This window comes from Hippocampus zosterae, chromosome 12, assembly GCF_025434085.1.
Source record: "Hippocampus zosterae strain Florida chromosome 12, ASM2543408v3, whole genome shotgun sequence".
Lineage (NCBI taxonomy): Eukaryota > Metazoa > Chordata > Actinopteri > Syngnathiformes > Syngnathidae > Hippocampus > Hippocampus zosterae.
In genome coordinates this window covers 12,801,631-12,824,833 of record NC_067462.1, presented here as the reverse complement: position 1 = coordinate 12,824,833, position 23,203 = coordinate 12,801,631, and the positions used below count along the sequence as shown (strand labels likewise).

Genomic DNA, 23,203 nt, shown 5'->3' with positions numbered 1-23,203 from the left:
GTGCGGAGGCTCGAGGACAGACAGGCGATGTCATCATTCCGCTAGAGCTCCATTTATTTGTGAGTTGGCCGGCTCATGTTCTATTTATATCAAACCAGTTGAAGTCCCGGCGGACCGCCTGCTCCACGCAGAGTCTGTGGGTGCCCTCCTGAAAGATAACTCCATAGAGGATAGGCCAAGGGATTGATGGATATCTATTGTATATTGAGGCCAGTTGAGCGCACACTGGTGAGGTAATGTACTCTTTCGGAACTACAAAGTGTGGACGCGCGACGTATAAAACGACGGCGAAATGCAAATCCGTCCCCAACTGATTCAGATTGAGGCTAATAATACTCCGTTTTTCGTTCCCTCGTTTCAACAGAAATATTTGAATTAAACCAATGCATCTTAATTGTCCCCACAAATGAGTAGTGTTCTCTCCCCTCATATTCATCGGATGTGTGTTTTTATTTTAAATTTTTCTTCAAAGACATTGTAAATACCCACCGCAGTGCGTTAGCAAGCCGGCCAACCCTCGATAATCAGGCCATCCCCTCGGGAAGGTACTGGCCAGGTAAGCAGCGCGACGTGGCCTAATGATGGCCAATTAAACCATTGGCTTTTGCCAGCTAGTCTGTTCAACCTGGCAGTGGCCCTGACGTGACATCCACAGGAACAGGAAGACGGAGAGAAAAGGGAGCTCTTCCAAATCAAGCTACCGTGAAGCAAATATTAAACCAAACTCAAAGAGCAGAGAGGGCAAACGTCGAAGAAATTCAACATAAAGGCTCGTATGCCAGTCTAGATGCTAAATCATTGATTAATTGATATTGTAATCTTGCAGGACATGTTTCCCAATGAATCAGTGCTCATGTAAGGGGCAAATTAAAAGTTTAGTGCTTACGCTCTGCTTGCTATTTGCACACCTGTTATTTGTTTTGTCATGACTGTAAAAAGGCTTTTGAATAAATATTGTGAGTTTCAAGGTGGCGAAAGGTTAGTCTTCTGATTGTAGAATAAAAATACTTTTCGAAGGTTTGTTACTCTCACTTCAGTAGCACACTGTGGTTGTGATGTTACACAATGTCGGTCTTGACTTAATTTGCGGGGAAATTCTTTATGATGTCACATGAGATGTAACATACTATGTGTCTGTAGCAAATTTTCAGACTGTTTCTGAGTGTCGAAAATAATCAAAAAGGTATTTTCTGTGTGGATGAGAAATTGTAATTCACGCTGACATGGCAGAAATGCATCAGGCCATCATACGATCAGTCGAGAGCTGCAAGTGGGTCCTCATAGTGGCCTTTTCACACTTTAACCGACTCCACACTTGAAATGATCCAATTCAAAAACTCTGAACTGCACTTGAATTCGTCTTAAATGAAAACATTACTGACTTCATTCACTGAACATCAAAGGAAGTGTCAATTCAAAAATAATTAGCCACCAGCAAAAAGAAAAGGCAGTGGTAACCTCATTTGCAAAAAGGTAAACCTACTACAGGGATAAATTCACCAGGAAAATCTGACTCGCGAAAAAAATAATCCAAAACATGAATTCTTTGGAGTGACAGTAAAGTGGAATGAATTATCCAACAAAAACTGAGAGCTACAGGTGTAACTCAATATAATATTCATGTCACAAAAAGACATGAGAAAAATGTAAAAAAAAAAAGTAAAATGCTGATTTGTTGAAAACAAAAACTGAACATGGCAAGGCAGACATGGGCTGCTTTTAAAACGAGATACAGATGCAGCAAAACAATGAGGGTACAAAAAGAGACTTCCATCTATTCTCTGTACTGTTTATCAAATTTATGGATGCAAGTCGGTCGGCTCTACTACAAAGTAGGCCACAAAAAATGGAGGGAATAATTTTGCCGAAAAACTGTGAAGAAAGTGGGACTGTAGAAACTTGCGAAAGAGTGTACTGGATCTCCGCCTCCTTCTCGCTGCCGCATGCGTGCGTGTCTTCCCAGATCAGCTTTTTAAGAAGGCGGGCATACATCAATGAACCAAACAAATCCGATGATGCAGTTGCACCACCACTGTAGGCTCCTTTAGTGCTGGATTGGCTCAGAACACATTCACTCCCAAAGACGTTTTTACACGTCTTTTTAGACTTGGTCTAGAATTGGTTGGTACTGAATTTGGATAATTGCCGCAAAAAATAACAATAATCCCATTTTCTTCTCTGCTTGCCTCAGCCTTGACTGAGAACCTCCACAGAGATGTAAATGTCACTTCCTTTCTTCTCGAACACAGCAGTTTATAAATGACGATGATGTATACAGCGTTGAATTGTTATTTGAAGCGCTGTCAGATGCAATTCACACTCTCCAAGTGTAATGGCTGCTGATTTATACAGGAAATATTGTGCATTGGAAAAAGTGGTCGGAATAATCAGACTGTATTCCCCTTGCAGCCCTACAGGCCACTTTCACAGCTCTACATGGACGTTGTTATAAAACACTGATAAAGCTTTGATTTGCCAGAAGTGCGCGTGTGTAAGCTTGTGTGTGTTTGTGTGCGATTCGTCATGTAATATTGTCAGTCAACAGTCGCTCGCGGACAGATTTAGGAAGTGTGCGGTTCTGTTATCATCAGATTCTACTTTGATGACTCAGAGCAGAGACATTTCTTATGCGATTCAAACCACTTCAAGTGTAGCATGCAGTATCATTCTTGCTCTTTCTTAATCTCTCCGAGACATTGGCATAAAAATATTGATCATAATTGCTTGATAAAACTAGAGATGTTCGATACCACATTTCTCAGATTGCGAAACCAAGTACCGACATTACTTGTACTTAAAATACATAAAATCTAAATGAACTAAATGACAGATCATTCTGAAGTAGGCGTGATGATTCACAGGTGTGTCGCGGCCTTAGAGTAGCATCAATTATTGGCAAGGAATACTTACTTGATGTGAGATTTTCTTCATTATTTCTTGTCTATAATATTGTTTGTTGGTTGGTCATCATCCCGCATGTATACCCGATAGCTTGAAATTTGGCCGAATCAGCCGGATATTGGTACCTGGTATTGACACTTACCCAGTCCTAATAAAGACGCTTGAATCCTTAAAATTGACTTCTCTTGATGATTTGGTGATCGGTCTGCTGCATGCACTACATGCACTGATGCACACAATAACTGAAAGTGTGGGAAGTGGTATGCAGATTCTCTCTAGTAGTATGTAAAAGAATCACAGCCCAAGTGCAGGCTAGTTGTATTTCCATCTAATTTTTAAGAAATATTTGTTTAGAAACTTTTATGACTGTAGTATTGTCCTTTAACTGATGTGGAATCCAATTTAACTGAATCATCATATCAGTATAGCTGTTTTGTTTTAGATTACTATAATGCAACATCAATATTAAAAATGGTAGGATGGCTGACAGTATTATTAACTCAACTTTTTTGTTCATTCTTTTTTTTTTTATGAACACTTGAGTCTAAAATGCTACTGTATTACAGTATCGGTCATAATGATGGCACTTGGAACGCAAACTATATTTTTTAGGTGGTACTTGGTGAAATAACGTGCTTCTTAATAGCAATACACTTGTTGGTTTTGACTGTCTGATCGTCCTAGTTTTGCACAAGTGTGATTCAGTTGCAGTCTGGACACAAAGGATGAAAGTTTCCTGTTTTGGCTGTTTCTAAAAGTCACTCGTCACTTTTTTTGAGAAATGATTTCTAAAGGGGGGCAGCCCTGTGGTCGACTAATTAGCACACAGGCCTCATAGTGCAGAGGTGCAAGGTTAAATTCCGGCTCCGGTCTTCCTGTGTGGCGTTTTCATGTTCTCCCCGTGCCTGCATGGGTTTTCTCCGGGTACTCCGGTTTCCTCCCACATTCCAAAAACCTGCATGGTGTGTTAATGGAACACTGTAAATTGTCCCTAGGTGTGAGTGTGAGTGCGGATGGTTGTTCGTCTATGTGTGCCCTGTGATTGGCTGGCAAAGGGTTAGGGTGTACTACCCAAAGAAAACAGGGATAGGCCCCAGCACACCCTGAGACCTTTGTGAGGATATGCGGATCATAAAATGGATGGATGGATTTCTAAAGGGGTATAAATATTAAAGGGGAGTGGGATGAGCAGTGGTTCATTTGCATGAGATTGGACCACTCCTCTGAAAGCATGCTAATTTCAGCTGATCTCTAAAGAATGTGAAAATAAACTTTCGTTCATGGTCCTCTGGATATTTCTTGATGAAATGACATGTCGTTAAAACACATGGGAACTATTTTCAATTATAAAACAAATCATTTGTTCAAACACAGAGTATTTCCATAGCAAGGTTGGATTCCAGCTGGATTTGTGTTTATATCTCAGTCGCACAGCAAAGGAAACCGAGATTGTGGCTGAAAATGACTCAAAACAGTGGATGGCAGGCAAGGGAACGGACTGTTGACAGCAATTTGAGGGCAATCTATCAGTCCCAAAATTGTGTGGCAAGTGGCAGCACTGTTGTTCCCCGTTTTTGTGTTGCCACGCTGATAAATATTCATCCAAGAAAACTCATTCCTGTTATGATAAAATACCTAAATGAACATGTTTATGACTGATATTTCAATTTCCAGTGTGAAAATTGAACTTTTGTGCGCTGACAGATGGATAATGGGTGGATTCCCCCCCCCCCTCTTTTTCATTTCAGTTGTGCTGCTGGATACAACGTCTGTGCTAGGAGAGCTCGGATGGAAGACGTATCCTATAAATGGGGTAAGGGTTCTGTGCCCAACTATTACAATTACTGTATTTACTCTCCATGTTGTTTTTTTTTTGCTTGTTTTTTTTATTGGGGGTGGGGGGTGGCGGGGTCTTTGTTGCATCGACTAGATCGATTTCTAGTGACGCGTATGTCTTTGTTTTCGGTCAGACGCCTCTCTGCCCTCATGGGAAACAAGGTAACTTGGAAACACATAATGAGATCGCATCTCTTAGGAGGCTTTTTTAATGTGGTTCAATCTTTTCTTGTCACTTCCTTTCCCTTCCCAGCCGAGTCACCGCAATATTTCACTCCCTTAAATGTGAACTGGGGGGGAAGAAAATTGGGTGGCTATTAGTCCAAATGTCCAGCAGTAGCTCTAATAAGTATTAATACACACAGGATCTACAGGAGAGCATAGCAATGCTGAGTGAATAAAATTTCACTGTGCATTTGCACCTCATTTCACCTTTGGTTGCCAGTGCTCCAATACAAGAGAAAAATGATTGCATGCACTGTGCCGAACACTGTATTTATGACAGTCTACTACTCAAAAAGGAAATTTCCATTCCGCTCAGACAAGGTGCCTCAAGCACAACTCTGCTATCCTACCTGACTGAAAATGTGAACACAGGTGTCATGTCATGTGAAGGTGTTGCTTTACTTAAATAAAAATGGCAATGATTTGGACGTTTTACAGAATATCCATTCACAGCACTCAATAATAATATTGCTTTATCGATTTTTTTCTTCCATTTTTTTATACAGAGTTTTGATCGTAGAACACTTAGGTAAACTATTATGCGTCCCCATCATCTCTCTTTGATAATCCTCAAATTTCTGAGTAATATTCTGATTGTTGTTTCCTTTTGAGTGGACCTACAGTGAACAAAAGTCTAGGGGCCTTATTTCCGTGCCCAGTACAAGATCTAACTTTGTGCATGGGTGGAGATTTCTTTCTTTTGGTATTTTTTTCGATGTACGTAGTTAGAAATGGGCGTTTGTGCTGTTGTGAAAGTAAATGCCAATCAATTGTTGCGACTCCTCATTATTTTTAAAGTCCGCTCATGTGAAGTGCGCGGAGCACTGGAGTCTCTGCAGAAGATCGGCACGCCAATGTACGATTTCAGCAACTGCAAAAAGATCATTGTCGAGCGCCCTCTACCCCCAACTGTGCATCTGTATAGATGACCCACCCACACACAAGTCCACTAAAATTGCATTACACCACCTTCACCACAACTGAGACCTGCTCGAGCTAGTAAAGTCTAGTCTACTTTCTGTCACCAAATTATCAGGTGCACCAGGGGCGTGTGATAGAAAATGCCCTTGATCTGCAAGGATGCCCAGCGAGGTTTATTGCCGTCTGCCAAATTAAACACTATAAGCTAAACTAAAACCGCCACAAAAATGGAACAATTTTTGCGCAATTTTATGAAAACAACGCTTCTCTCAGTCACATTCTTGTTGCTTACCCTTCGTGTGGAACAACAGTGACCAAAAGACAAGGCATTGCTCTTGCCCTTCTTAACATTTGGCATGTCACTGCCTCTTCTGATGATGCTCATGTCCACTTCTCAGCAAAGTGTCTCACTATAAATCAACGTCCCTACTTGACTCGATGAGATGCTGAGCCTCTCACATCTGCTGACAACTTTACTTTGATGAAAGTAAATCATGTCACTTTCTGTGATTGTTGCTAAAATATGTACACAAATGACAAATTGTCAATGAAGTTTTGCAATAAATTTTAGAGCCGTCAGTTTAGGAAATTGTAAATTTCCCCAGTGTGGGACGAATAAAGGATATCTTTTATTCGTTTTTATTGGCATTAATTTAAATGATTTTAACGGGATTAATTTTTTTCTCGCGAGATTAAAGCGGCACACCTCACAGCGGATGTTATGTTGCTCTATAAATAAACCAGAAACAAAAAAAAAAGCGCGCTGCATAGGTCCACACACGTTTGTTTTGCCAGCCACAACAGCACGAGACACCGAAAACGGATACTTAAAGGGTTTATGAATGGAAAGTTTACTTTTAAAAAGTTGCCAGATTGCTCCACTGACAAGACCAAAGTTACCTGTAACAAAGGTAAACGATGTATGCCACTGACGCGATTGTTACTTGTTCGGCACTATTTTGTGTGGAAGGTTACAGTGTTCCGTGTCCATATAAATAGAGCAGGTGGAGTTTCTCTGTGTTCGTCTGACAGTAACGGTGAAGTTCAGCGGTGCAGTGGTAGCGACCTAGTGAAAATAAAACGTCTCCAGTGTTGCCATCGAACCAAGTGTTGTCATCCAAAATGATGTCTACACAAAACCGTAGAGAGACTTCCGCGCAAGAAGAACCAACAGAATCAACATAGCCTGACCGCTGTGTTCAAAGAAAACTTGAGAAAAACAAAGTATGCAACCATGGCTTAAATCCACTATAGGCCGAGTACTAGTTTACCTTAGATGTGCACTTTATAATGTTATATTGTTCTGTTTTGATTCCATAAAAAGAGCTGTTAAAGCAGCTGTTGTGTGACAAAATATTTTTTTTCACTGTTGTTGATGGACAGAAATATTGTGTGAGATTATGTGTGAATAATTGCTCCAAGTGAAAAATGTTCATGTAAAATTGAAAATTGAAATTATTTCAGTAAATATTTGCATTTTGCACATAGAAAACTGATTCATGATTCCATGTTGATGAGAGCATTAAAATGGGGGAAAAATAAGACAAAAAAATATAAAAGGAAATTCAGAAACAATGCCTGAGGAATCACAATCATTTTTGGGTGAATTTGACTTAATTATGATAGTTGCATTTTAATTAGATTAAATATTTTAATCGTTTGACAGCTCTAATAATTTTATTTCCCTCTTTACACTCACTTGAACAATAATTGAGTGCCAAAGTGGCTCATGACAAAAATCTGAGTTTGACACCATGTTTTTATGCACTGTATGTAACACAATGTTTCATGCAGGCACTTCTCCCACATCTCTAAGACCTGAGTCTCTCATACTTTGAGTATCGACTACTTAAATGATCCTCTTCAGCAGAATCCCTGAGGTCCCCCCTGTTCCTCTGTGCACTCGTCTCTCTCCATGCAACATTTGCAGTAACCCATATCAGGGGTGATTACATCATGTAGGTCGTGGTGACAGCCAGCCAGAGTATTGAGAAAAAGGCAAGAGGAGGCCACCGCCTCCATGATTCAGCTGTCAGCTCTCTCATCCACTATCCATGGATTTAGCATTAATATTTAAGGCATCAAGGTGAGAGGGCCTGAGGGAAGGTGTGAAGATCTTGGGAGGTAAAATACTTTAAATCCCCTTCTCTTCCTGGGACCTGGCAAGAGGAAGTCAATCCCCACCATATTAGACACAGCCTGGTATCAGGCCAGTTGAGTGAGCCACCTTGTAGCTGCCTGCCAGGGATGTACCAGTGGTAGGTTGACATATAAACTGTGACTCACAATTTCAAATGTATGAACCTCCTTTTAACAGTAATGATGATAATAATAAAAACTAACAATAATAATAATGATTATAACAATCATAACTATTATTGTTATCATTATTATCATCATTAAATAATACATGGAAGTTCATGGACGCAGTGTCAATTACTGTAGTTATTGCTGTCACGGTAGGCTTTCAAGAAATTACGCACAAAAAAGATGAGAGAGAAGGTGAGAGTTGTATGTGCAATTTCATAATTTTGGGGCAAGTGAGGTATATAACTTAAATCGTGGGCCTTCTTTTCCATTATCAAAGCTATGACGAATCGTGAAAAAGCTCAAGGTGAATGAATGAAGGACGGACTGAGTCAGGTGAAGGTAAAGAGCTCTGATCTGGCGTCTGCATGGAGCCACATTAAGTCCCAGTCCGGATGGGCAAACACTCTGCTGAAATATGCATGAGTCATTTCCCATGTGCCGTATGGGTGAATTGAGATGAGGGAGGGGGCAGAGTGGAGCAAAGTCCAAAGCACCATATTTTACAAATGCCGTCATGAGGAGAAGGAATTAGTCTTGTCGATAAGTGACACGTTGGTACAGTTTTTCGGTAAATCTCAGGCAATCGTATACATTATAACTCCTCCCACTTGACAGGACTCATTTATTCAAGAAAAGCTTTGCACGTGAATATATGCAAGGCAGCAAAGTGGTGCTGAAAGAATGAAACAGCAGGTCAAATTGTTTCTGTTATTTTAAAGGCAGTTTCTGTCCCATAATGCAAATGTCGCAGCGGTGTCGCAACATCTTTTGTAGCAGTACGTTTTACGACAGTAGAATTCACACACCAAGCTGATGTGGATGCCACTTCTTCCTGTCGCAACTAATAAAGAGTTCACGAATAAACTCGACTCGGATCGTTCTACAGTTTCTTAAGAAAGACTTTTTATCGCAATGCTCAACCGAAAAACCAACCTTCGTCCTATCTCAAAGCACTGTCTGCACACCTGATACGATTACTGAGTAAATGTTGTCCTTTGAAGAGGACTGAGGTAGTTTTCCGACGGCATATTGCATGATGCCCAGCAGTGGGGGGAAAAAAGAGGAATAATCTGGAAACACTCAGCTTCCCCCAACGGAGGCTTTGAAAAAGGTAGGATGATTTAGCATGGCAGCGTTCATCCCGGTGACCTCTGCCATAACTGGGCTTAAGCAGTAGCGGGGGATTTCTTAATTGGCTTGTTTCTTTTCAGGGACACACAGGGGCTGAGAGCTAATGTGCTCCCATTCGGCATCTCGCTGACAGCTTTTTGGGCTAACCCTCACCATGTGAGGAGTACAGGGGAGGTAACTGGAAGGAGTAAATGATTGGATATTTCATTCATCATCACCGATCTGAAACCTTTGAAGAATTGTTGACAGATAGGAAAGCAAAAACCAGACTGATTGTTCAATACTGCATATTATTAGCTTTAAATAAAATTTGAGTTGTTTTTTTTTCAACTCAATAATTTTTAATTTTAATCGATTACCCTATCTTGAAATTGATTATTTCAAAATAAAACTATTTTAAGATTAAAAAAAAAACAATTTTGATGTGTCACACTCAAGAGGGACAAACATGGTAGAAGAGACCAACATTTGAAACCAAGCAATGAATATTTGCCCATTTCCGAATTCTCAGCAAGGTCACGGTCTTCCTTCAGTTGCTGTCTTTGCTATCTGAAACGTCTTGTCATGTTCCACAGATTAAGTGTGGTTGATTCAAACAGGATTTGTCTCTGCCGCTGCCTACATTGTCGAGTAATGGCCTTGCACCTAGCAGAGCAATCACAGCGCTCCATCAAGCTCTGACACATCCATTTGTCTCACTCTTTGTGGTCCGAGAGAAAACCAAAGGAAGATACTGGCACGCCATGACTTTTATTGTATTTTGATATCTAAAGAGAACAAAATGCTCAATCTTCACCTGTTGTATTGTTTTAACGCACACATGTCAGGCCACCAACGAAAAGGGGTTTGATGAAAATGCAACTTGGCGCTGTCAAATAGTTGAGGGAAAAATGGAAATACTGCAAAGAAAGAATGATCGATGCAAGGTTGACATTTTATTGCTGCTGATCAATGTGATCAATAAAAAGCAAGCTTGTGGACATGTGGAAGATACATCATAACTCACAGTCATTGCTATTGTTAGCCTATCACCAAAAAGTCATTTTACTCTTAATAATCACAGAAAAAACAATTGGAATGTTCATGTGTTTTCTAAATCAAAACCAATACATGTGTGCAACAGGGACCCCACAAATGAGATTAATACAAAAAAAATAATAATTAAAAAGCATTCTCTTTTTTTTTTTTAACGACCCATTTTTTTCTGAAATCACAGATAAACATTCAATATATGTTTTTCTTCATAAAAAGCATGGAGGAAAATGGGAAAACAAATCCTAAACCCAAATATTAAAAAGTATCGGGGCTGGGGGGAGGGAAATGGGGGATTCACTGTTCAGCAGTTTTGTGCAATCCTTGAATGTATTCATCCATCCACTTCTTTTTAAAAGGGTCGCGGGTATCCTGCAGCCTATCCCAGCTGTCCTTGGGCAGTAGGCGGGGTACACCCTGAACTGCTTACCAGCCAGTCGCAATACAAACTTTGAAAAGACATTTATAAGTTATAGAAAAATTGGGTCCTTTTCCCAAACGATATGGAGCTGACATATTTACATTACAGTATGTCTTCTGCATACGTGTTTTGTGTGCAGTGATGGGAAAGGGAAACATCTTGTTTCCATCTCAGCTTGCTTCTCTCAGTCCTTTTGGATCCTGCCATATAAGAGAGAGTGGGCCTGGGTATTTGGGGTCAGACCTTGGTGCCTGTTAGAGGGATACAATTTCACTGGGGTCGAACGATTAGTCTGGCAAGCTTTCTGAAATGCACTTAACATATTATATGGTCAGAAGATGCTGAAAGCTGCGCTTTACCACTTGCGCTCTCTGGCTATGCATCTTCTGCTCCCTCTGGCCTAATTGATCGAACAGACCAGACAATCCCATATTGTCTGCGCTCATTTCCAGTCAAGCTAGTTTAGCTCCTGCACACTGGAGTCAGTAGGCTTTGGGGAGAAAAGACGTCTCTCTTCACCTCACCAGAAAGGCTGACAGGCACAATTGAGCCATTGAAAGATGTATCAAAAAGATTATTTTTCCCCTCTCCGTCACTGCACGCCTTTTCGTTGGGAAAAAAAAACACACATTTGTTGAAAATGATTACAAATCTATTTGACCAGTTAATATAAAATGTAATGGCTGTGTGGGACATTGGCCCAAAGAGAAAATGTGTTACAGATTTACTGAAAAATCATTGAAGAAGTAGCTATGTTCCAATGGGAATGTTCTTACTGTGCGATAATATCGTTGTTATGCTTTTATTGAGGTGTGAGTACAGTTTGAATCCCTAGAGCCAAGTGTATTTGATTTACTACATCACATCCACTTGGGTGTATTTTAAAAATGGTCTGTGCTGGTACAATCGGTCAGTGTACCGGGTTCTACTCGGTTTCAAACACTTACTGAAGCACCGCTTAGGGAGGTGGGTGGTGGGAGGGTGTGGGGGCAGTTATTTCCTAAGCAGGGATTTGAACAAACAGAACAAGAGGCTGATCTTCTGCCTAACTGCTCTACGACAAAATCTAATGAGAAATATCTTAGAAGAGGGATCCCCAACCTTTTTTGCCCCACGGACCGGTTTATGTCAGACAATATTTTCACGGACCTGCATTTAAGGTGTGGCGGATAAATACTACAAAATAATATGGTAAGAGCTGCATGAACACTGTGGTGTTTTTCATGAGGTAATAATGACCACGAGGAGCGTCTAATCTGGCCGCAACACTCTGATCGCAATGGTAATGTTTAATGCTTTCAAAATACGATATTCAAAGTGTATGAAAATGTCAGCTCGCCACAATGCTGAATCAGTGTGAGCCCCGAGCTTGATTTTCTGCAACCGGGCGGTCCCATCTCGGGGTAATTGGAGACAATGACACCTGAAGTGTGTGCTTTATTTTGAGTCTACTTCGTAATTTTGTTTTAGTCGCCGTTGCTGCACAAAACCCCCGCCTCACACAGGTAGCATGTCGGAAATAGTGCTATAGTGGCGATCTCAGAGTATTCAGCCATAACTTGAATCCAGAACACCGGCAGAGTTGTTGTCTCAAAAGTACTTTTAAGGCCGCCGTTATTTGCAATCTCCAGCAGTTTATTTTACTCATTTAGCAAGCTCCGGCGTTTTTTTTTTGGCGTAATCGGTCACATGACGGAGAAGCGTCGTTTGTCGTGCGTCAAGAGTGACACAGTCGGATGTAACGGAGAATTTTATCAAAATAAAATATATTTTGTATTCCAAAATAAATACAACGGAATTAATGTAAGTTCTTATTGTGCGGCCCGGTACCAAATGCCCCGCGGACCGGTACCGGTCTGCGGACCGACGGTTGGAGACCCCTTTCTTAGAAGACGTCTGAAATTGCTTCATATTTCTTAACAGTCTTTGGTCCTATGACGTAATTGTTTTTTCGTCCGTTTTTATGTTCCTTTAGTATCATCAATTTTGACCTTTGCTTTAAATTGTAATCCAAGGACTGTTGACTGGAACTGGAAAACCAGTACTTCAACTAGTCCCTTCTAAAAGCTTTTCAGCCTTTTTACAATTACATCCTCTTCTAGAAGTGTTTGTTTATTCTTATGTAATTATTTCCTCAAACGAGCACTTAGGGTTTTCTCACCCTGACAGTCTTGCAGTGTTTGCCTATTTATCTTTGACTCGCTGTCCTGTTTGTCTGCACCTCCATGTCATTTCTTTCTTTGTTTTCATTTCATCTCTCGCCTTCTCTCTGACAACTTTTTTCCCCACAAGTGAGTGGCAGGTGGAGAAAACGCCAAGACGGTACGCTGTGGATTTGATTGTGTTGTCCCTTCAAAGCAGCGCTGTACTCAAACGCACACTGAAGATACTGTACATAATGAGCTGACCCTAAAACAACGATACACGCTATGCACTGCGTCTTTCAAGATAGGGAATCAAACGGTAGTAAATGCTGATGTGTACTTTGAAGGGAAGGAACGATACAAATGCAAAGAGAATGCGTTTGTTTTTCTCCATGAAGGTTTTACCGTCTTTATCGAAGTGTATATTATTTTAGAATGTGTGCAGCCCAGTCAGTCGAACAGCTTTAACTGTAAATATAATTTTGTGTCCAATTAAATTGAACTGATTAAGGTTCAAGAGGAAACGTGGGAGAATGAGAAGGCAATGACCTTTTCGAGACTTGAGGAAGCTGAAGTTGTCTCCATCATTGACTCGAGCGTTTGACTACACTTGTGAGTTAGAAGTGCAGATTTGAAGATCTACTGGACATAAACGCTTTTTAAAGGTCTGCTGCCGGGTGCAGTTGGTACGGGAAGTCGTCTCATATCAGTTTTACTTATTTCTGTAAATGCCAACACCATTAACATTCACGAAAAGCCCCAAGCAAGCTTTTAATAAGATATACGGATCCCTTTTTTTTTTGTTTGGAATATAAGAAAAGGATAACTCAACTTTTAATTAATGTTCTGTATTGACTGTATGTGTGCGTGCTGCATGCTTTCCTCTAGCTGGGAGGCCCGGTCTTATCGAAATTTTATAGTTGTACCTCAAGTGTGTGTGTGTGTGTGTGTTTTTCACGACTGTGCAGCCATCACTTTGATCTCACATCAATCAGAGGATGCTAAGCACACATTGACATTCTTGCCTCTGCATCTTTGGCAAAAATAGATATGTAAAACAACGAGCTCTTCATTTTCCCACGCATATTTTGTCAAAGCTGCTGGTGGGCTGACACCGGGCCGGGCAAAAGGTTACTTGTTTGTATCCGCAAATGAGGAGTCACTCAGTTGGAGTGGTGGAGGTGAACGGCTCATCACTATTTAGGCAAATGAGATCAAAAATGGTGATAAGTATTAGAGTTAACCATTTTTTTTCAGCGTGAATCAGTTTTGTTACTACTAAACCGGTATGACTATTTTATTATTATTTTTCTTTCTACACTATTACATCAACAAATTCTGCTCAGTTAAATCAATTGTTTTGGTAATTAAATGCACTGACATTTTCACCTTTGTGGATGTTTTGGGAGATTTACTGTAGGTTTGACAAATCATTCTCCCACTGTGGCGCAACTCATGTTTCTGTTAAATGGCTTACAGTGATGCATACTGTGTCCATAATCCAACCATGGTCAATTTCTATGCGAATCAGCATAGTAGACTTGATCACTGATCATGATGTCATGATAAAGTCCCTGTCAAGTGAAAAGTGTTCTGAATTCAACAACCTTGTCAAATTGTAAATTTTAAAAAATCACCAAGAGGTTTCAAAATTGTGAAAAGGCAATCTTTTTTCTCCGCTCTTAAATGCTGCATGTCCACTGAATGTGATGAAACCATGCCGACTGTCAACCAAATATCACTTCAACAACATAGAAAAGTGGATGCGACTTTGTCAAGTGTGCATTTGCATATCTACATTTTGGACTGCAAAAATATATCCACTTAAAGCTTGCGGTGGCTGGAAGATATCTGTTCCGCACTGGCTGTCACATCTAACAGGGAGCATTTTGTTCATTTTTGAACAAAAACACCTACAAGGGTACTCTGGAAAAAAACTAAATCGAAAGCACGAATAAAAGTCCTCAATAGAACACAATTCACAGTAACACCAAAACAAAAGGAAATAAAACACAACTCCATGAGAAACAAAACAACGTGACAGCAACAACGATCCGACAAAGACTAACAAAAACCATGGATCTCAATCCAAGCAAGACACAAAGAGGTGGAGGGAGCTGATTGAAGAAGACATTGGACCAAGGCGGTGACGTGATGAAAACAAAATGAAAATTACAAAAAACGCACACAAGAAAACAAATACAAATAAAATCTAAACAAATCAGAATCATGTCAACTGTATTTAAAAACAAATCTCTGACACTTTACACGGTCTGTAATGTTACTGGAACAACCTGCAGCAGATGTTGTCTTGTAACACTCCTTGGATGACCCACAGCACTGGTTCTCATTTGGTTTTGACAACAACCCCAAAGTGTACTGTATTTCATTTTATACATGTGAAATTAACAAAGTTTATTTCAACTGAAAGGCAGACTCTTAAAACCGTTATAATTTGTTAATCTGTGATTGTTGTGTCCCTGTAGTCTGGTAAAATCCCTTTTTCAGTGCCCCATCTAAAACGCCACCCTTGAAAAGAAGTAACCCAGTTAGCATCCCCCGCCTCTTTTTTATTTGTATTTTTTTTTCAACCGTAATATGGTTGCTCAAAGCTATCACATATTTTTGATGCTTTCTGGATGATATTGTAGCAGTCAACATAGTACTAAATGATGTAATTATTTAATCTGATAACTTGTTTTAATCAAGTGTGCAACACAGACACAAGGTTAATTAAGCATCATCTCTGTCGAGCAAAGTCGCTATGCTAAAGGTAACTATGTAAGGGTACCTCCCTTTTGCCATCTTACGCCACAGCAATTTAATTACATATGTGAAGCTGCAAGGCCAATTAATATTGAGTGGGGATATTTTGCTTTGCAGCAATCAATAACATCTTGATAGGTGGTCTTGCTCATTGCCCTCAGCTGGTAACACATACTCAGTCGTGATCAGCCTTTTTTTTTTGTTTTTTGTTTTTGTCTTGTCTCTGTTGTCCCTGCATGAAACCAAGACTCAGACAAAGAGACACCCGCAGGATACAGTTCAAATAATAACAATCTTTACTCAAGAGCCCAACACCGAAATGCCGTTGGCAGGAACAACCCGAAACATAAAAGGACAGACCCCCCCCCCCAAAAAAAAAAAATAAAAATCGCCCCAAAATTGGACAGTGAAGCAAACTCGGAACCTGAAAGATACCTGCTTTTCTGTTTCTTCTCTTGTCTCATATCTGAGCACTGTGGCTATTTGCTTAAAGAGGGAATACTTTCAGTGGAGTTGTTGTTTTAAAACTATTTATTTTGCTGTTGTATATTTTTAGAACTCCGACAACTGAGGATTTGAAGAAAGTACAGAACCATTCATTTGGTCTCGGGTCAATAAGCTGATCTTTACTATGTTTAATACGATAAACACAAGGCAGCGCAAATGCTTCTACGACCCCTAAATAAAATTTTAAAAAGAAAATGATGAATTGGTCACATCTAAAAAAGTTTCCTTTTACAGAGAATATTTATTACACATCATAAATGTAATGTTCTTATAAGCCGTATATAATGCTTGACAAAATTGTAATGCTCTTGGTCCTCATTTCTGTAGATTTGACACCATGATCAAAATATGGTTGGAGTGATTAAAAAAAAAAACACACACTTTTTTGCCAGTTTAGTTTATTCATGTGTAATACTGTCAGTGCCATACACCGAAGGGGAAAAAAAAGAAAAAAAACACACTTATCAGCTCAACCTGAGCAGGCCTTAAAGGGTAATATGGGCTGAACTCTATCTTCAGTGCCCTTTGGAGGATGGCTAAGGCCTTGACCAACCAGGTGTCACTTTTGTGAGAACACTCTTGAGATCACCATAGCGATGACTGATGGCTGTTCTGGCTCCACCCTGCCGGCTAGCCATTTACGGTGATGGATGTTGGAATGAGAGTAGCGCAGGGTCTTTTGGATTTCATTTGCTCGCCGCTGTTCACTTGCCATTATTGATTTAGAGGTGTACTGGTAATAGGTAGTGGGACACCGCCTGTCTGTGTGTGTGTGTGTGTGTGTGTGTGTGTGTGCTGCGCTCTAAAGAGAATGTGATGTATTGATAACCACTATCCCTAAATGTCATATCATCCTCACATTTAAAACATCAGACATAACCATTATACTGCCATTACGAATGTTTGCTTCGTAGCGTCTTTATTTGTGTATTTCTTATTTGCAGTGGTTTGCTAATGTGGATCAAAATCAGACAGTCAAAGCCCAACGAAGGGCCAGCTTGAGTGTGAACCCTACTCTGCAATTACAGTATTCTATGGTGTCCAAAAATGTTTTTTGATGCTTTAAAATAATTCCGTTTAAAAAAATGAATACAAAAGGAAAAACAGAAGTCTGGCAAACACAGAAGGATCTATTTTCATGAACAGCATAAATTCAGCAGGCATGTGGAACATTTCTGCATGAAGATTGGTTCGACACGATGATGGTAGTTTGACAGAGCATGCGCCATGGATCTGCAAGAGGGAGGGCTGCACCGTGGTGGGTGTGGTCACAGCCGACTTCGACCCAATTAGTGTTTCGTTTCATTCCTTTTAAATGAAGCTGTAGTGCATTCAACTCTGTTGGAATAAGACCAGAGCTCGAGCTAATGCTTATTTTAATACGGTTGATGATTTTTTTTTTTTATTCATCGATTAATCTGATTTTTTTTAAAAACTTATTTCCCTTCATTTATTTAAAAAGAGCACATAAATTCCCAGGCCTCGGCATTCTCAGCTCTCCTAACTTAATCAATTTTCAACAAATGACTTCAATCTATCGCGTCTATCTGTGATTCGCATTACAAAGAAGTATGGTGGATCCTCTTTTTTGCATAGTAATGGATTTAATCAACACCACCTATCATGTATATAAGGTCACAGGGAAACGAGAGTCGGTCCCTGCTGACGTTGGGTGAGAGATACGCATAGCTCCAGCAGATCATCAATCGACCACATCGAAACTGTTCACGCATGAATGCCACCGGGGAATTGTTACCCCGTGACAAAAACTTACTGTGAGCCCCTCCACACCAATGCTACAAATCGAACATACTGTTTCCTCGTGCCCCTCTCAGTCATGGGCCCTTATGGTCTTTATCATCAAATTTATTCATGAAAAAACAGTTTAAAAGGCTTGTTGGGATCCTCAACTGTATTGCAAAATGTTTTGTTCAGTCTTACTTTTCTTTTGAACCTGAGTAACATGAAGTACAGCCCAATGTGATGCCTGCAGTGATGATGATGCTCCAAAACTGAAAAATGAGAGCCAAATATCACAGTGAACTTGAAAGTCCAGTTTGGAGTTTGCCTGCAAGCTCACACACACACACACACACACACACACACACACACACACACACTTAATTCTTATTGTATTGCTCATAAACTCACAGAGCTGCCATCAAGTTCCCCAATGATTGCACACTCTTCATTCATCTCCCTACACCTATTTCTGTACCTACTGTGTGGGCGTGTGTTTCTATAGGTGCGCGTTCTAAATGTGAACGTTTTTATCCATCACAGAGGGAGACTCGCGCTGAATAAAAATATCTCAATCACAGTGACAGTCACAACACACACACACAGACACTCATCAATGGGTACACTTGTATGGCACAGAAAAAGACCAAGTGAAGAAATCTTTCGGTCCACGCATAAGTTATGGGAAAAGAGGGATGGATGAGATAGATGAGGGAAACTGATGGAGGGAAAACGTATCACAAGGTAATTCGATTTTTCTAATCTAAATATGGTGAGGTATCTTCAATCTACAGTCATTCTGCTTTTTTGAGGCCAAAGACAAGACAATTAATGATAACAGTAAGCCTCAGTTTGGACTGCATTTAAAAATCCAATGTCATATATACATTTGCAATGTCAGAATTTCGTGTAAATACGGTGGGTTTCATGTTGCGTATATGAGGTGAAATTCACATACAGAAACCATCGTTATGCCTATCCTGGCAATTTCAGCCAGCAATGTACACTTTAATGCTGTAATGAGGAATATAAAAATATGGAAACCGGTTCTGAGCTATTTTATACATGCTCATGAATAGACTTCAATGTATACTGGGCTGTATATTAACATGAATTTATGTTCTGACATACCTAGGAGGTCACAATTTTACTAGAACAATAATGTGAAGTACTTGCCGGATGAAAAGAGGTTAAAGAGGGCTGAAATCCATGTTGTCTAGCAAATGTCTTTTTTATTAAAGACAGCTGTCTAATAATAAGAATCACTTGGATTTTATAAGATACTAGATGATATCCTCAATCCTCCTCTGACCTAGTCATGATGCGCTATAATAAACTATTCTAAGGGAGAGTCGCTCAGGGCTCTGTCTGACATTGCTACATTGCTTTTTAGTTTGGGGGGAAGGGGTTCACTGGCTTGCTCTGTTGTCCTACAGCAAGCGCTGGAGAACACAATTTTTATTTCCTCTCTCAGCACAGCTGTTATCATGCCAAGGATTTGAAAATATTTGGCCAAGTGAAAACGTATACATTATTGTGCAGGTCAGCGACAGGATCAACTGCTTACCGTAATATGTTGTATCATGTGCTCCTTTATCTGTTGCCATTTGCATAATTAGAGGGACTCAGCAAAGCAAAAAGACAGATGAAAAATATTTTCCAAATTCTAGCGATACGTGTGATGGATGAGTTCCATGTCATATATTTTGTGTTACATGCATTGTGTGTATTTAAAGCTTTCAGATATCTGTTCATAAGAAGAGTTTTATTGGCCCAATTTCAAATTAGGTTGTTCCCGAGTACTGACTCAAGTACCTTAAGTTCACAGCTCTGCTCTGGGCGACTTGATGGAAAAGATTGGAATTAATCATACATACTGTGTGACATGATCACCCAGTTTGAGCATGGACGACTTTTGGCAGCTCCAGAGAAAGTCAGTTAAAATAACTTAATGTTGGATGATTGATGAAGGGAATATTGAAGGGAACCCTTGCATCTCCAAAACCATTACTTTTCAGGAACCACTCCTCCCCATGTTCGAAAAAAATGTTTGTGGTGCTGCGAACGTTATATTGTCAAAGATAGCAAGCCATTTTCAACACTTTAGGCTGATGAGTAATTGGTTTAAAAAAACAAAACAAAACAAAACACAAGAGCCCCGACAAATAGTTTCCATTTGTGGAAAAATATAAATTTTGACATAAGAGGTTTTTCCGTCTGACAATGACAATATACAAAGGCAAATATTACCCAGTGGTCTGAATTAGTTTTTTTCACCCATCAGAGACATTTCATCGGCTCATAGGAACACTTGTGTCAACATTTTAACCCTACATGAGATTAGGATGTTGTGTATTTAAATTGATGGTATTTAAATTAAATTGTTTTCTTCACTTCTACCCAAACCTCTTATTTTCCCTCCATAGTGGGATGCCATCACAGAGATGGATGAGCACAATCGGCCCATTCATACCTTTCAGGTGTGCAACGTGATGGAGCCCAACCAGAACAACTGGCTTCGATCCAACTGGATTTCTCGGCAAGCAGCCCAAAAAATCTACGTGGAGCTTCGCTTCACCTTACGCGACTGCAACTCCATCCCTTGGGTTTCTGGCACGTGCAAGGAGACCTTCAACCTCTTTTATTATGAGACTGATGAGGCACATGGCATAAAATTCAAACCTGCTCAATACACTAAGATCGACACCATTGCCGCAGATGAGAGCTTCACTCAGATGGATCTCGGAGACCGCATTCTGAAGCTCAACACTGAGGTGCGCGAGGTGGGACCCATGACCAAGAATGGCTTTTATCTTGCATTCCAGGACATCGGGGCCTGCATCGCTTTGGTCTCAGTGAGAGTCTACTATAAGAAATGCCCTTTCACATTGAGAAACCTGGCCTCGTTTCCAGACACGGTGCCACGTGTGGACTCATCCTCATTGGTGGAGGTGAGGGGGGCATGTATTGATCATGCTGAAGAAAGGGACACACCCAAGCTCTTCTGTGGAGCTGATGGGGACTGGTTAGTCCCCCTTGGAAGATGTGTTTGCAGTGTCGGGTATGAGGAGATCGCCGGCTCCTGCATTGGTAAGTTTACTCTTATTCGCCATGACTTACAGATACATCAAGAAAACCCGCTACGACTGCCGACCCATGACGTATTTATAAGTCTTTACATTTGTTTTGCGTCGTAGAGTGCAGAAGGGTCTGACGCAACCTCTGACTCAGGATCAGGTGTAAGGGATCAGCCAGGTTCATGCTGCCGATAGAAGTAGAGGGGGAGGGATGCATGGACGGAGTTGTGGAGTAGCGTAGAGTTGGGTGGAGTAGTGTGTACTTAGTAGAGATTCAAACTAATAGAGATGGGGAAATTAAAACAATTAACCAGTGAAGGGGAAGAAAATTTTCCACCATGATGAGGGAGTTGGAGTTTCCGAAAGCAGTAGCACACTAAAGTAAGAAGCAGAAAAAAAGTATGCATTAATTACAGGGTGAAAGGAAAGCACACACGTTCTTCCTCAGAAAATTGATATTTGATGAAATTTAGCTATTGTCTAATGCCGATTGATCAAGAAGGGGGGAAAAAAACAACTCACAATATTTATATATGTTATGGGCTTGACTCCAGCACACCTGCGAACCTAATAAAACCTATAATAAATAGTGTGGATCAATGACCTAACCAGATGGCTATATCCACCCAGCCTGTTAATACGATATTTAAAACAAGTCTATCTAGTTCAATGGATATGTGTGATTTTTTTTAAAAAATCTAGTTCAACAATTCTTCTTTACCGCCAGAGTTTTTGTTTTGTTTGTTTTTGTTTCACAACTTGCTGCCTTCCGCTGCTTTTGAACTGCCTTCTTTCATTTTTCTGCCTCCATCTTATTATTTGCTGCTTAACTTCTCGGGGTTAACATGTCAGCTAATGTCATTTTGGACCTGTGCAGGGTTGATAGTACGCCGTAAAGATGTTTTCTGGTATCGACAGCTATAGATAAATCGATCGATCCAATCTACTTGTCTGTCCGATGACTCTATACTTGGATTTTAAGGATTGTCTGTGACGTGACTTGTGGATTTGCAATGTTTGTTTTCTCTTGGGTTGAATGGGCTTCTGTGTGTGGGTGGGATCGGGCATCTGTACTGTGCACACCGCCTGCCACCGCAGGGGCCCCGTTGCTGTTGCAAGTTATCCACACTGACTTGGTAGCAGTTTGAACCGCAGCTGTCTAATAAGATTTTTAGATTATCCCTGGCACAATGCAGAGACACATTCATTAAAGTCTACTGAGAGGTTTACATTTGTTTTTGTCAAAGTTGGCAACATCCATTTTATGACCTCGCATTTGTTGCGGTGCAGTTGCAGATCATTATAAATAAACCTTGGATAAAAACTACAACTCTAGATCCTGGTCTGGATCACGATCGAATAAATAACACATTTGTTTTGGGATTATACCGGAGCATCTCATTTCTTCTTACCCTGTCTTGTATTGCACAGTCCATTGCTCACATTGTGATAAGTGTATGCCATCATTGAGTATCAAATTTGCTGGTGCAGATGCAAAACAAATTAGAAGGCAATGCCACGATAGGGATATGCTTTGTGCTCATTTGTAAAATGTGTTTAACCCATTGTGCTTCTACAGTGTTCTATGATTTGCAGTTTTCAAAAAGCAACATTGCAGTCAACGCATTGTGTGTTAAAAGCACCTCTTGTGTGTTTTTGATGGTACAGATGATCCTGTAATGTGGTGAATCTCCACCATCCGCTTTCTGTTATATGTGTGTACGATAGAGATAGGTCAATTGCTGTACCCTGTACTATGTCTTCTATCCATCTCCTGTCAGTCGATGAGCAACACATTTTGGAAGCTTACGTTAGCTGATGCCGTTTTTCCACAAGCTCAGCAATGGAATTGCAAGCCATGTTCATTGCTGCCTTTTTAAGAAGGGCTGACAAGACTCGAGCAGGAAGACAAGTGTCAATATTTCAAAGATGTGTTTATAAGGACTACTTGTTGTCTGCTTAAGACGCAAAAGTTCAGCTGTGTCAGTTCAAATCAAACTGATATAAATATATATATAAATCTGATGAAGTGCGCAATAATAATATAATTTCTTTTTGTGAACAAGCTAACATTCACTACATTATAAGTATTATATTTCCAAATGTGCATAGATTTCTGTATCATTGCTCTTGGATCAGTGTTTTGTCAAAATGTCTTCCTTTTGATGCACGATAATGCCATTTAGGAATTG

General features: G+C 40.2%; 1 protein-coding gene across 1 annotated transcript in view; it reads left to right on the top strand.

Annotated features, from left to right (window-relative positions):
- The window catches only part of epha6 (eph receptor A6), a 121,786-nt gene that overhangs the window by 7,111 nt on the left and 91,472 nt on the right, over positions 1-23,203 (top strand). The window contains exons 2-3 of the mRNA XM_052082088.1: positions 4,650-4,714; positions 20,361-21,024. Coding sequence (XP_051938048.1) covers positions 4,650-4,714; positions 20,361-21,024 — 729 coding nt within the window. The remainder of the gene's footprint in view (positions 1-4,649; positions 4,715-20,360; positions 21,025-23,203) is intronic.